Source organism: Bactrocera tryoni, chromosome 1 (genome assembly GCF_016617805.1).
Source record: "Bactrocera tryoni isolate S06 chromosome 1, CSIRO_BtryS06_freeze2, whole genome shotgun sequence".
Lineage (NCBI taxonomy): Eukaryota > Metazoa > Arthropoda > Insecta > Diptera > Tephritidae > Bactrocera > Bactrocera tryoni.
Window position 1 is genome coordinate 30,162,725 of NC_052499.1, and position 15,128 is coordinate 30,177,852.

At 36.5% G+C, this 15,128-nt stretch overlaps 2 protein-coding genes and 1 long non-coding RNA gene across 6 annotated transcripts in view; 1 reads left to right on the forward strand and 2 right to left on the reverse strand.

Annotated features, from left to right (window-relative positions):
- Positions 1-760: 760 nt before the first annotated feature.
- LOC120782473 (chorion peroxidase) lies at positions 761-5,262 on the reverse strand. The gene is made up of 9 exons (XM_040114767.1): positions 4,962-5,262; positions 4,156-4,344; positions 3,827-4,070; positions 3,365-3,762; positions 2,185-2,574; positions 1,626-2,128; positions 1,402-1,560; positions 1,019-1,338; positions 761-961 (listed from the first exon to the last, which is right to left on the reverse strand). Exons 1-9 carry the CDS (start codon positions 5,197-5,199, stop codon positions 892-894), a joined length of 2,511 nt encoding a protein of 836 aa, XP_039970701.1. The 5' UTR covers positions 5,200-5,262; the 3' UTR covers positions 761-891.
- Positions 5,263-6,926: 1,664 nt separating this feature from the next.
- LOC120782580 lies at positions 6,927-8,241 on the reverse strand. Its single transcript, XR_005706269.1, has 2 exons — positions 8,045-8,241; positions 6,927-7,713 (listed from the first exon to the last, which is right to left on the reverse strand). It is a non-coding gene; the product is annotated as an uncharacterized LOC120782580 (long non-coding RNA).
- The window catches only part of LOC120782578 (afadin), a 61,783-nt gene continuing 53,996 nt past the window's right edge, over positions 7,342-15,128 (forward strand). For 3 of the 4 annotated variants that reach the window (XM_040114924.1, XM_040114925.1, XM_040114921.1), the window contains exon 1: positions 7,710-7,949. The gene's annotated coding sequence lies outside the window, so the exon portion shown is untranslated. Of the gene's footprint in view, positions 7,490-7,709; positions 7,950-15,128 lie in introns of those variants that run through there. The other variant, XM_040114922.1, reaches the window with a different exon arrangement.

A 15,128-nucleotide genomic window follows, 5' to 3' on the forward strand; every position in this document is an offset into this window, starting at 1 on the left:
CGAAGTCATTTTTTACAGTCCAATGTCCATGCAAATTTGAATATACGCTTGTCCCACTAATATCCATAGTTGTCTCAATCTCACGAATATGACGATCTGGCAATATCAGTTTGCGCACAGCATCAAAAGTTTCCGGAACAACAATTGATTTTAACGATCCTCTCAAAATTCGTCTTAGAGTAATCTAAAACCTCGATTGAATTCACCATACCATTGACAAACACTGGTCCTTGATGGACGTTCATCGTCAAAAATTTAATTAAGTTCATTTATGCAATCTTGATGAGTTAATCCACGTTGAAAGTGGTCGAAAATAATCGCGACAAAATGTTGGAGATTTAATTCCATTCTATGGTTGAGAAGAATACTTTAAGTTACTGTAACATATCATGTGTACATATAACATCAAAATTGTCAAACTTTACAATAAAATTGCGAGTTGCAAAATTGCTACACTAGGGTTTCCAAATCCCGAAATATAAAAGGCAACCTACGTACTTAATTACCTACGTATTTTATTATCACAATTCGACTATAAAAACTATTTTATTAGCTTTGCGATACAAATTGACTGAAAGTAAACAAAATACATATAGTATGTCTCTTTCTAAAGCCCGTACTTAAGGTTTTTTCATTTAAGTGCAAAAAGAAAGCGTGAGAGCAGAGTAAATTCGTACAAAGAAAAAAACACACACATAGATTATTTAGCCTTTAAAATTTTCATTTATTTCTAACTTCTTCAAATTCCGAACATCGGAACTTTAAAATTTCAGCATTTAAACGGATCTTTGAAGGAGCTTGCTAAATTATGAACGCAGATAAAATTAAAAACAAATAATAATGGACATCATATGCATATGAATCGAAAGCCATAAAAAACTCCTCTTTAACTTAATTCATGCGCCAGGCATGTAAGTTGACAAAGGGTAGGTTAGCGCTGTCACAGCGTACTGGTGAATTGCTGTTGAGAAAATCACCAACGGTATATTCCACCAAAAGTCAAATTAACGAAACTTACTGTGGAAAACCAGCTTGTACAAAGGCAGACGGTGGTACCTCCATCAAAGTCAAATGGTCAGCATTATCACAGATTAGGCGCGCCATGCTCGTTTTCCGTATCTCATCGAGTTGCTCCAACGTAAAGGCGCCGGGATTCACATCTTTACCATACTCGTAGAAGTAGCGGTCGCCATGTTTGAAGCGCGAGAATTGGTCGGCAATTATTTCGGAGAAAGTGCTGCCAACAACTGCGTCGTTAAGTGGGTTTTCAAGTAGGCCGCCCACCCAGAGATCAATGTCGTCAGGATGCCGGTAAACCGCGGCGAGTTTGTTACCAATCTTGGAATTAAATTGGGGACAATAACTATAAGAACATAGGCATAGTCATACGAAACGGAATACCTCTTCAGGCAAATCTTTAAAAGAGCGCAGTTTTCTAAGGCCTTTCACTTCCAAGTAGTCATTATATCCGCGTAGTCCTTGGTCGCGTCCACGTTGTATGTTAAAAGCCGCCAGATCCAAGCCAAACGGATTGTGACCACGAAACAGAAATCGACTCAGCTGTAAAAATAGACATCGGATCTATTGAATTATAAATATTCACACTCACAATTCAAACAATTTACACCGTGTGTTATGAAGTTGTCCGCTTTTTGCATTGGCTGAGTATATAAGGTTCGAAGCATGTCATCATAGAAGGTACGAATACGCATTCGTGACGGATTGAACATTACATCTGGAATGTTGATGGTTTCGTCCACTTTATTGCCTCGCTTATGTATATGGAACTTTCCATCGATTGTCGAATGGCCCATTCGGAAAGCTGCTCCTGAAAACTCATTTGTTATCGCTGGGTTCACCTCTTCACTGTAACCCTTGGCATAACCGTGATGCTGAGGTACCAAACGGAACCTCTTCATCTGTATTGGTCCAATCACTGCCGGTAAGTACTCATTATAGACGATGTGCTGAAGTTCAGCAATGAGTATTCGCCGTGCTTCCTGGAAGAGTGTTTCATCGTTTAAGTGGGAATTCAAACGCGCCAACTCCCCAGCGATACGATTGTGTTCGCGTGCAAAGAGAACATGCAACGTAATAAGCGATATGATTTGGTTGGTACGACCGTCACCTATGTAACACGAACCAATTAAAGGAACTTAAGGGGAAAACAATATGGTAGCCTGCCTGATTTGTAGCAAGTCTTGCCAGGATCATCACTTTCACAAGCCTTTTTGTCGCTTATCATAGGTAGCAGGTCTCGTCCGAAATCCTTGGACATGCGGAGTCGACCGCCATTGAACTCGCGTAATTCCCTAGCGGTAGCCTCACTCGAACCATACACTGTGGAGGCATCGATGAAGTGGCTCACCTTGCTGCGCTGCTTGCCATAGCCGACTTTGCATTCGGCGTTAGGTGCGAGTGATAATCGTACGAAGTTCATACAACGCACATTGAATGTGCCGTAAAAATCGTCATCGGGCGACACCATTATCGGCATACAAGCAAAATGGCGTTTATGTTCAGGTAAAGCTTGAGCGCCATTTGCGGTGCAGCATTCCACCAACTCACCACCTTCTGTGTGTGCGAAAACAAAGAACCATAAAATATTTTTCTATTAAGTGGCTGTTCTAGTCTAGAAGCCCGAATTTCAAGTATATTCTGACAATGTACATATCTACGGATATTAACTATTAATTTTTATCATTCGTTTGTTCAAATTTTAAGAATAAACGAAGTAAATCAAACAAAAAGTTTCTCATACAGGTACTTCATTTGGAACCGCTCGCTTTGTACATCAGCTAAGTATATGTATGTTATATTGATTAGATTTGAACAATATGTTCGGAGAATGTAGGGTTATCTCGAACAATAATCGATGCCTAATTTCGTGAAGATTTCTTTAATTCTTTATTTAATCTGGAACAATTAGTTTGTATGGCTGTATTTATGTTCCGAATCAGCGGTTCGGAAAACTTCTTTGTAAAACAATGACGGATTCTTGAATACTACAATTGTCATTATCGCACGAACCAACAAAACTGGAATGAATTTCATAAAATGGCGGCGACTACTTTTTTCACGATTTTTTAACCTTTCTCGAATTTTTTAAGAATATTACCAATTAACAAACAAAACAAGCAAATTTGTTAACAAGTTTAAAATTATGTACATATGTAAATTAACTGTTTAAACTTGCGGATTGGTGAGGATCAAACGGTTAAAAGAAAGTAAATTTGGATAACCCTTTCAGGGAAATACCTATATTCGAAGCTGTTGAAGCATGGTAATAAAAAATTTCAGTTTTTTCATGTCTAGACTAGAAGACTCCCTTAAAAACTAAAAGTTTTGCAACAGATTTGCTCACCCAGTCGCACGGATGCTGATTGTGTGACATCGTGTGCAACGAACTGACCAAACTGCATTAAAAACAGGTTGTACTTTAGATGCGGTAAGTCCACGTCCGTCATGAGACGCCGCGAAGCTTCACGTGCTCCCATCAACTCGGATCCATCCACTGAGTGCAAGCGTGGCGTCCATATGCCATCCTCATATGCGGGTGGTAGTAAACGTTCCATAGGTTGGCCGGCTGAGCCCCATAGTGAGCGGTGCGGTAATTTATTATTGCAGACGCCATCGAAGGAACGATAACGTGCGTTCGGCTCACTGCAGTGGTGAGGTCCTGAGCAGTGGTGAGCTAGTGGCGTTTTCTTAAAATCCACCTGAACATTATTGGTGATAAGATCGTCTACAGGTATCTCTTCTCTAGTTTAATACAAAACACGTACAAATAAGTGATTGAAATAAGGTTAAATAAGAGCCTACTGACTTTTTAGAAAACAGTTGTCCGGCTATGATTTGCTGCATAGCCGAATTTGACAAATGGAAGTTTTGTTTATCATCAAACGCATTGGAGTGGAAGGCTATGCCATGCAGGAATTCCGGTTGGCCGCGGCGTACCGGCAACATTGCCACATTATGCATCAATTTCTCAAACTTCTGGCGGGATTCTTCCAACACCGACAATGGTAGGAAATCGGCGACGGGCGTGCGCTCAGTGCCAGCACGTGTAGCTACCCAACGATTTAAGGTGCGAAGAGAGAACAATTAAAACATAAGATTAAGAATATATGTAATTGGTCGGCAAGCGATACTTACCTGTGTGATTCTGTCCAGTGAGACAGCAATAACCGAAAGTGCCACCAGGAAGATCGCAAATCTGCGGTTTCTCATGGTCTTTCATCCGCACATGCGCCGGACACTGAATTTGAGGCACACACGTCACATTGTCTGGACAAGTATCGCATTTAATTAGAAGGCTAGAAGCAGGGTTAGCTGTGATACCCTCTGAAATATTAGTACAATGAGAACTGAGTGCCTTTGCATTTGTTGAATTTTCCTAAACTTTGGTCCCGCTCGGTCACTAACATATTAAATATATCATAGGATTAAGGCATAACTTAAAGGTAAAGAATATATAAAATTTTTATATTCCGATGTTCTTAGATATCTAAGGATGACAAAGTCCAGTATTCGAATTTAAACGTTCAGTCAAGTTTTCATAGTAATTGTAAACAGAGACCCCCCCATTTGGCTCCCGTCACCAGAAAGTAATGCGATTTTCTGCCAAACACATTCCGATAAAAGTAACGGTATAGGAAAACTGTCATAATCGCTATTTCTATCATTACTGTTAGGCAAAGTTCACGTTTTAGTCCTTAACTGAAGTTCATCTTCTAAGAATCTTCGTGTTCTGACCGTTGGAATAATTTGTTAAATCTTGTGTAAATTACACAGGTTACCTTTGAACTCTTTAACCTAAAAGTGGGTTCATTTAATGAATACAAATATAGTTTTTGAAAGCAACAACAACCAATGGACAACAGCCTGGTAGTCATATTCAGTCTGTCGATCCCCACCATAATTCAATTTTATAATATAATCTTCACTAAGAGACTGCAAACCTGTATCTCCTTTAGGAGGCAACTCCCAGACTCTGGTAGTATAATCTTCCTCATCCTCCAGACCGGCGGTGGTGAAAGCAGGAGCTTCCGTTGCACTGGATGTGGTCGTAAACACTTCAACAGGGGCAGTTGTCGATCGCTTCACTTTCACTACCGAAAACCCTCTCACATGACAGGTAAATAAGCAAAAAGCAATTAAAAACAAAATTGGCGCGTTAAACTTAATAAGAAGTCGCATGATTTATTAATTTAAGTTTTAGCATTTAAAAATATTATTCTTAAAATACAAGAAAAATGTTAACTCCTCTCACATAAGCCACAGTATCGATACTGGTGAGCCGTAATAAACTGAACTGTTTCGGTTCTTTTCCATACATGTTTTTGATATCAACATATGTACATATGTATGCATATGGTATATTTACATATATAACAGGCATTTAAATATTATGGATATACCTACACATGTACACATACATATATATACTACATGTAATCACACATGTCCTTTTAGGAAATCTCAGCTCATGCTCCGATAACTTTACAAAATGCAACCAGCCGATAATTTTCGCAGCACAAATTTCGTTCGTAATTTCGTCGATAATTAGAACACCCAATCACACTCTGTTTATGATAAACCCCAGCGGGATAATGGTTGACCGCTTACATTTTTCTTTGAAGAATGCTCCGAAGAAAATTCTATGTAGAATTCTTCGATACTAGGTAATGCATACAAGTAAGCTATGCGGCTAAATTCTACTGCGTTCATATTTACAATCAAGTAAGTACATGAAAAACGATACATACATACATATGTAAACAACAAATACATTTCTATTATTTCGTCAAATCGTCAAGCATTTGAAGAAAATTTGCAAAAAGTTGCTATTTTAATTAAAAATTTTGTTTAATTTTGTGTTTAAACTTTGAATAAAGAAATAAAATTAATATTCTCGAAAAGGCATATGAGAAGACTAATTGAAAATGAAGAAAGTGAAGCACTTCAATGCGTTACTATTTGGTAAGTTTTTCGTGTTTTTATCATTGATGGAAATTTGTAATTATAAATTTACGGTTTCATCTTTTTTTGTAGAATGTGTAAAGCAAAATTAATATGCAATTTTTTCTATTCTACTATTGCCCTTGGCATAGATGAATTCCCCCTTAACTTTGGCATCGAAGAATTATTCGTTAACTGTGGCATCGAAGAATTCTTCGTTAACTCTGGCATCGAAGAATTCTTCGTCCCTATGGCAAGCGAAAGGGGTGATCTGTTACTTTTCGTAGGACATCGCCGTGTTAGTTTTCATCGGTCGGAGTAAGCGATACAATCATGCTGCATCGTTTACCTTGCTCGCTTTGCGCTCCCATAAGATAGGTCGTATCAGCTGACAAGGGCCACGGGTTTACGTTTTTGGCTGTTTCGGCTATTACCAATGTCTACCATATCCCGCTGTGACATTCTCTGCGTCAACCTTCTCTGTGATAAATATTCTCTGCCTATGATAAACGTTCTCTGATATAATACGCGTTCTCTGGCTCAATCAAAGAACGTCACAGAGAACGTTTATAATAGAGAAGGTTCACGGCACGAAGAACGTGATAAAATGTGCGATTAATGTTCATTTATCACTATGTATTGTGAAATATTTCACTTTTTAAATAATATTATCATAGTTTGTTATATAAGTATGTAAGTATGAATATATCAAATACAAAAAATAATTTAAAAATAGGCCTTAATTTCTCATTAACTGCGAATTTGAAAAGGTTAATTAATTCAAATGTATTCAATTGCACCTGTATTCATAAATATGCACAAAAAGAATTCATACGAATACACATGTTTGCATATAAACGTATAAAAATATAAGCAAAAGAGCGAACATACATATGTAATATATAAGTAGTTTTGAGCATAGTTTTTATTCCACGCTCAGCTCTGTTCAAGCAAAATGTTAAAATTTCTCCTGCTGATCTGGCAGTGGTGAAACTCCTCCATCGAAGTTATCGAGTTATCGAAAAATATTTTTACGTTCTTCGTGCCGTGAACCTTCTCTATTATAAACGTTCTCTGAACGTCATATACGTTCTCTGGTTTAACTACATATATTTGCTATGCTGCATTCCACGAGCACTAAACATGTTAGTAAGGTCACACTCCTATTTTGATGCATTTAAAGTTTGAGGGCCACGGAAACTTATTCAAAAATTCAGTTAGAGCACGTACGTTCTCTGCCTGCAGTCCGTACGTTCTCTGCCGCGATCTCTTTTTCCCATTCCACTGTCATTCTTTGTTTGACAGTTGTTTGGTTTTGTTGTTACTCGAGTTCGTGCAATTCCAATGGATTAGTGGGAATTCAGTTGTGAATTTTCATTCGAGTCGTTGTGTTGTAAATTTTATTCACGTTTGTATTGTGCGGAATTCGGAAGAATTGCAGTAAATATAATTACATATTTAACCTGTTTTGAAGAGTGCCCGTGATAAAATTGCATTTCATTGCAAATAGCTTTTACATTAGTAAATGGTGAGCAATACACATGTGTGTGGTAATCGAAATAAAAGTTAATTGAATGGCGACGACGCGGCGCCGATTTTCTGGAGGTAAAAATCCGTTGCTGCGCTGCAAAATCGTCGAAGTTGCGCCGACGCCAACGACCACTTTGCAAGTGTGAAAGAGATGCAGAGACATATTAGAGTTTGTTCGTTGTTTAACACGTTAAAGTCTGGAATTCCAAAAGAAACGAAAATCTGCAAGAAAAATAAAATAAACAACGTAAAGGAAATAGCAGAAGTTAATATAAAATTTTCAAAGCAAAATCATTATAATTGAAATACGTATTGAATTTCGAAAAATTGTGTTTATTAGTGCAAAGTAAAGAATAAAACGAGTCTTAATTGGATATGTGTAATAAAATTGCCTGTGAAAAGTGAAAGATAAACTGTCAGTGCTGAAGTGACCTGGATGCTGGTATTTTAGAAAATCGGTATAATAATATGTATTATTTTTTGTTTACTCGACACTTCATATATAACTTACTGTATTTAAATTTTATTTTAACAGTTGTTTATAGATACATACCTATATGGATGTATGTTAATAGGTGTATATGAGTCGGTGTTAACATTTCCTAGTCCTAATTGACTAATTGTATCACTGACTTGAGAGGATTTCAAAATTTGTGGATTGTCCCAAAACCTCAAAAAACTCAAGATTAGTAAAATGCAATTAAGAAATGTATTATATTTTCTGCTTTGTAATATAAGGTTGAAATTCAATTGGAATGCGTTGGTTCTCTCAACTACCTGTCAATGCTTTTTTAATTACTTCTCTTTTCCTTTACACATTTGCTTTCCCACATTTAATCCAAAATATGTCGTTATTATTCTCCGCGTTTATTTACTCTTAAGGGTGCGCCTCTAGAATTTCAATTGAATACCTACGTCTCGGGGCAATAAGACTTATTTTGCATTATTTATTTTCTCGCTAACCTTCGTGTTTATAATAACTCCGAAAAGTGTATTTATTGTTTCCTAAGAAATCTGAGCCGCATCTCCATCACAACTCGCTGAGCATCGACACTAAACCGTGAAAACATCTAAGTGTGTGTGTGTGTGTACATACATACTATATATTTATGTACATGCATTTGGCTTCATACCTGTCCGTACAAGTATTCAAGTTGTGAAACCACAATAAACCTCGACTGAGGCAAACGTCGACGCTATGGTTTCGTCATCATCAGCTCTGCCAGTTGTTCATAATGAAGGTGTTCTCGACTGGAAGATCGGAATTTCTGGTGATTGTTGTTGGTTTAATGTTAGTTTCGTCGTTTTAGCTGTTTTGTATTTCTCATTGCTTTATTTGTTTTGTTTAGCATAGGGTACTTTCAACTGGCGTTTATTTTATCAACTTTTCTACATCTTGACTGTTTTCGGATATTGCTTTCTTTTTCATTTCGTATTCTTTCGTTATGTGAACACCCGCTCCTAACCTGCCTTGTTTTATAATTGGCTAGCTGAACCGTTTGTTCGTTGTTCGCTGGTTTTTGTGGCGGCAAACGTTGTCAAGTTATTCCTACGAGTATATTCTGAGTCAATTCCGCGGCTCACTCGACATGCACTGTTGAAACCGTCGACTTCAAATTCAACTCTGGCTCTAGGCTGTTGTGTGTGTTCTCTATTCTAATCGCTGTTTACTGCCGGTCATTGGACTCCATTCTGCTTCCAATTTGTTCCTTACTTTTATATTCTGGTCACATAATTTGAACACTGGATAGCGCTGTTCTACGTCAACAGTAGTTGAATTCAAACATACATATTTACAATATTTTAATGGTCTTTATTTCGATCACTAGTTTCTTGATATGTGGTTATTTCGACACAATTTTCAGACAAAACAAATTCCATTTTTGCATTCAAAAGGAAAATGAAAATATTTTTCATTTCTTTATTAAATTTGACTGTTTAGTAATGTATGAAGAGCCGCATAATTGGGTTAGAAAATGCTATTTTGTGTTTTGCAATGCAAGTTTCCAGTTACATTATTGTGTTGCAATCATTCACTTGCAGACAAATATGTGTAAGTAAATATTTATAATGACGTATATTTACGATAAATACATATGCATATTTATGTCGATTTTTGAAATTGCAAAATAAGAAAGTCTTAACTTGGCCTTATGTGTAAATTAAATTGGCTAAATGACCTCCTTTTTATTCCATACTGATATTATTTCGATCTCTGAAGTAGGTAGCGACGATTAACATTAAATTAATTGTTTGTTACACTTTTATTTCAAACTATCAGTTGTGTAACTTTTAGGGGTGGTTTGTTAAATATTCCCATACAATTTTATCTAATAAATTGCCACATTTATTTTCATTACATAACTGTACTTGCACTAAGTTCGATTTTTATTCCCACTAATAATGCATAATGAACGTTTTGATCATTTTTTGTGTATACATTTAGCTTCAAACCTCATAAAAATTATTTATGTAGATTGGTTTGGTATGACAACAAGTACTCAGTTATTCAATCAAGTAATGGATTCAAAGTTTAAACTCACTTTTCCTATTTGTTTGTGAATAGTTAATAGTGGAAACATACATTTGCAATCGTCGATAGGCACATTTTTAGTGCATTACTGGGGAAAAAAAGCAGGTTCTATAAACCTAGGTTCAGCCTCCGTAAATTATTTGCTCTTTTAGGTCATTGACACAGCCAAAAAAATAACTTTCGTTTGAAGTACAAAGATGTTATGTTGTTCTCAAAGTAAATCAAGTAAACAGTTGTCTTGTGCCGCGTTATTTACTCAAGCATTTGAGATTGCCTTACCAAGCAGTACAACTTTATTTGCTTTTCACATATTTTTACAATTTTGAGGTAACATGTACTTGCCTATAGTTTTATAAACATGTAGATGATTGCTTTTCTTGTACAAAGTTACAATATTTTTGCCTTTTTAATTGTTTATAGTGCCCTACTTTGTTACCTATAATTTACCCTTATTTCATATCAAAAAGTAAATATTTGGTGTAAATTATTGCCACCAGGGTGACTATGAAATACATATGTGTGCGGTATGTACTGATAAAGAAGTACTTATGTGCAACTTTATAATCGAGTTTTAGTCCCGTAACTCGGCTATAACCGCGTAAGCGGTGTCTACTCTAGTAAAAAAGAAGAACCCCTTTGTTTTTGCAATGCAATGTGATATTGTTTGGTCGCCTTTAATGTCGGTACAGCTAAAAGTAACATTTTACTTTTTTGTTTATAAGTTAAAAATTGGTATACAAGAAAAAATATAGTGCTATTTAACAAAGTGTTTTAATTTTCTACCATATACCTGTAAAGTTGTTAAACCTTGAGTTTTGCGATTCGGCTAAAATAATAGTGAAAGTAACGTCAAATTCCATGCCATTTGAAGAGCTTAACATTCATATATGTGCAAATAAAAGTAAAGTTATTCGTGAATGCACCTACTACTATAAATATATATTTTATTAAATATATGTATGTATATTTAATAACAATAGCTGCTTTGCCTTTAAGTATTTTCTATTAATTTTCATATATGTATGTATGTATGTATGTTATGTTGTGCTCGTATAAATAAAAAGTCAAGTGGCAAATGTTATTGCTATTTTGAATCCTACACAAGGGCAAACGGGAAATGAGTGTTTAATTTGATGGCAACCCTATGGCATGTTGAGCAACTGCAGTTGATTGTTAAGAAGTGATATGTTCTATAACTTCCATTTAACGTATTTGTTGGTGTGTTTATGGAAGTTGCAACTTGGAAGCCTTTCTGCGTGAACAACAATGTTTATGTACATGCATACATACATATGTATGTATAACCATACTTTATTGTATATGTTGCACTGTACCTTCAAGTTTCTTGTCTAATAGATTTAAAGGAGTGCTTCCAATTAATATCATCAACAAGTTTAAAGTAGATCAATTTATTATTGATAAAATGGCTGAAGTATCATCGATATTCCATAATATTACGTAAGTATATGTGAGGTAGCTCCTACCACCATAATTGATTAAAATATATTTAAGGGTAAATATATGCTCTAAATTATTATTTTTTATTACTGCTATGGATTTAATAATGTTGAATTGAAAAAAATTTATTAACATAGTAAAATATAATTCTGAGAATAATGTCATTATTATTAATATAAACAGAAAAAAATTTTGAAGTTTCTCATTAGCATAGCACACAACGAAGTGGCTCGCTCAGTGCCTTTACTATCTCCCATAGTCCTATTTTATAAATTCTTATTTTAGTTGTATAATTCTGATTACCGTCTGTATATTTGAATAAACTAAAATGAGGAATAAGTTATGCACAAAAAATTAAAAAGATAGTTCTTTTTAGAAGAATTATTGAGTTTTAATTGCATATTTTGGTCTGGGCATAGAAACTCCTCGATTCGAGTCCAAAGTTCTCCAGCATTTCTTAATTTTTTTTTAACAATCTCCATTTTAATACTTCTACATACATTTTCAATGGGGTTGGTGTCGGGACTCTGCTTTGGCCAGCTCAAGACGGCAATACTTTCTGCAGTGAGCCATTTCTGCTTTGCATCAATTACGTGCATAAATATTCGATTTATACGCCAATGGTTCCACAGTATTTTTCAGAATTTTGAAATATAAAATTTGGTCCAATCTACAATCTATCCTGTTTTTGCTTTAGTTAAAGCGGCACATTTCTGCGGAGTTGAAAGTTCTTGACCGGATAAAAAATCCGAGTCCGTTTCGGTTACGTAGACCCGACTGTCGGGGGAACGGTCCTGTTGTTGTTTTAACGGAGTTATTAATCCTCGTTAGGATGGTAAGGGTCATTTGTGTTGTCGTCGACGTCATCTAACGGGAGGCGGGGTCGGACCAGAGGGAATAGGGTGTTAGATGAGTAGGGTTCGTAGGGCATGCAAAGAGGTGGTGTGTTTATGGAAGTTGCGCTGGGGTCACTCGCGTTTCTCGCGGTAGCTGGAGCTCTTCGTCTGCTATGGGTGGTTATTTGACTCCAAGAGCGCCATTCACGGGAAGGGAGTCGTTGAAGGTGTTGATGGCTCCACTGTGAATGGCGGTCAGTACCTGTCGAAAGTTAGTTGCGTCCGAAGTTCGGTCGGCGTACTGGACGGTGACTTCTACGAAAGCATCCGAGCAGGAACTGCTTGGAGAGGAGTTCATTATGCTTCTTAACTGGGAGCATAAGCGTCTCGCTGTGGAGGTGTTCAATGGGAAACATCAAAAGGCATCCCGTCGTGGTCCGGAGTACAGTGTTCTAACAGGTCTGAAGTTTCGTCATCTGCGTGCCACTGCATCCACGCGACCATATATGTATGTAGGTGCTGCGTAATTAAGGACCGGCAGGCCGATTGCCTTGTATGTATGTTGCCAACAACGTTTCTTTGTCTTTTCCCCATGTGCTGCCGGCTAGCGACTTGAGGATTTTGTTGCGGCTCTGTACCTTGGCGATAATCGCGGTCGTATGGGGAGAGAAGGAGCATAGACTGTCGAAAGTTACACCTAAAATCTTAGGATTATTGACAGTCGGAATTTTGACGCCGGCGTCTGCAATATTAAGCTCAAGTCTATACTCCTTCGTCCAGTTTGTAAATATGGTCGCTGTGAATTTGGTGGGGGAAAGTGTGAGGGGAACGGTCCTCATCATCAATGGTCCAACACCGTTCCCGGAAAACGCTCCCCAGACCATCATGCTACCACCTACATATGTATATGCCTGACACCCGGGGCGGTGGACATATGGCGTGTCATCGGATCCAATACAATCCATTTTTGTTTTACGGCTCAAAATTTGTTTCCAAAATGTGGCGTCCTTTTTAAAAATTTTTTTTTTTTTGTTTCTTTTGGACAGCAAAGATTTCATTCGACCAAACAACTGAGCACAAGCCTACGGATACGCTAAACCCAAATTCCTCATTTATTTTAGCTTTGATTTTTCTGATGATGGCTTTATCAGCATGTTCTGTTGTTTTACGTGGAGAAGCTTTGCGATTTTTTTATATTTCAGTAAATTAGGATCACCTTTGACAAAATTTATGGCCATTTTCATCGAAAAATTCATAATTCTGGCAATTTGAGTTGGATTTATGTCTTTTTTGTGTAGAGTTCATTCTGCTTTCTTCCAGAGTACAATGCAAATATTACCCATTTAAGGTGTAACAACAAAAAAAAAGAGGTATGATAACGCTTAAATGTAATGAAAATGAAGAAAATAATATGAAACTATTTTTCAACTTTACCTAATATTCCCGCGAAGTGCCAACATTAGATATTTTTTATGATAGCAAGAAAAAATGATATCATTCTGTTTTCTTAGCAATGATACCTTTGTTTCGCGAATTTTGTCAAAAGCACATTTCTTTTGCATTTGACTGCTATTCGAAATATTCGTCTAGTCAAGTAAACTGTCTGAAGCCAGTTTTCGTATTTAACCATGGGAAGTGTAACAATGATTGAGAGATCAAATATGGTGGTTATTCGTCATCGATGAAAATTGCGAACACGGCTAAATAACGGAAATAATGGCGCATACTACATATTTTGTTGTATTTTTTGTCGCATTGTGCCCCACTTGTCCAAGAGGTCATCTAGCTACATACATAGCTTTTGTTCGGTTTAATTCAATTGTGTTTTGAACGCCACAACAAAACTTAAATACCCGATGACTGGCTGCCATTACTCGGCAATTACTGCTACGTCATGAGAATTGGCCGAGTTGCTGATATAGTGCAACCATAAAACAAAAACTCATGTGCGAACAACAATCGTTCAACAACTTATTATAGTTTATTGCACCCATGAACATTCCTTAAGTGGGGAACAGTTACACCTAGTATGTATAGTGCACTTGGAGCCGTATCTAAATTACTTTGCTTTGCGGAGACATTTTGTGGATCCAGAGTGAATATAATTCTATATAAGTTGGTTGATTCCATAAATTTTATAAGCGGATAACGCAATTTTGTTTTTTTTCAGAATAAGTCATAAACATATACGCATGCATACATACATATGTACATATGATTATTTTCTTTTGCAATAACTCATAAGAAATCACGGTCAATCAAGCTAAACAAGTTTCGCGTTTTAACAATTTCAAAACAAGGCAATAGCAGCGCCTACAACAACTATACATACCTGTAGCTGGTCTACAACAGTAAATACAAATTTAAGAAATCAAGAAACGTGTTGGACTGGCAGCAACTGCGCACAGCGAGAAGTTCAATATTGTAGGAATGAATGAATGAATGAAAAAGATTGGTGGGAGTGGGGAGAAACTGTTGCTTTTCACTGAGAGTAATGCGTATTTGTATAAGCTTAGATAGAACGACTAACGGCTTACAGTCCGATGGCAATGCATATTTGATTAAAATTTTTTTATCATTTTTTTCATATGCTTTGCCTCTTTAAGGTTAGCTGTGCTTCATTGTGCTTTATAATATTTGATACATTGTTATTAAAACCCGTATATTACGCAAACTAGTTTTTGAGATATCGACTTGAAGTCCTTGTCCCCCAAAAAACTGCTATGCAAACTGAACGACCAAAATCATCCCGATATTTGCTATATTATTTGACTAGATATCATCACGGAAATTTTGCAGATCGGAGTATA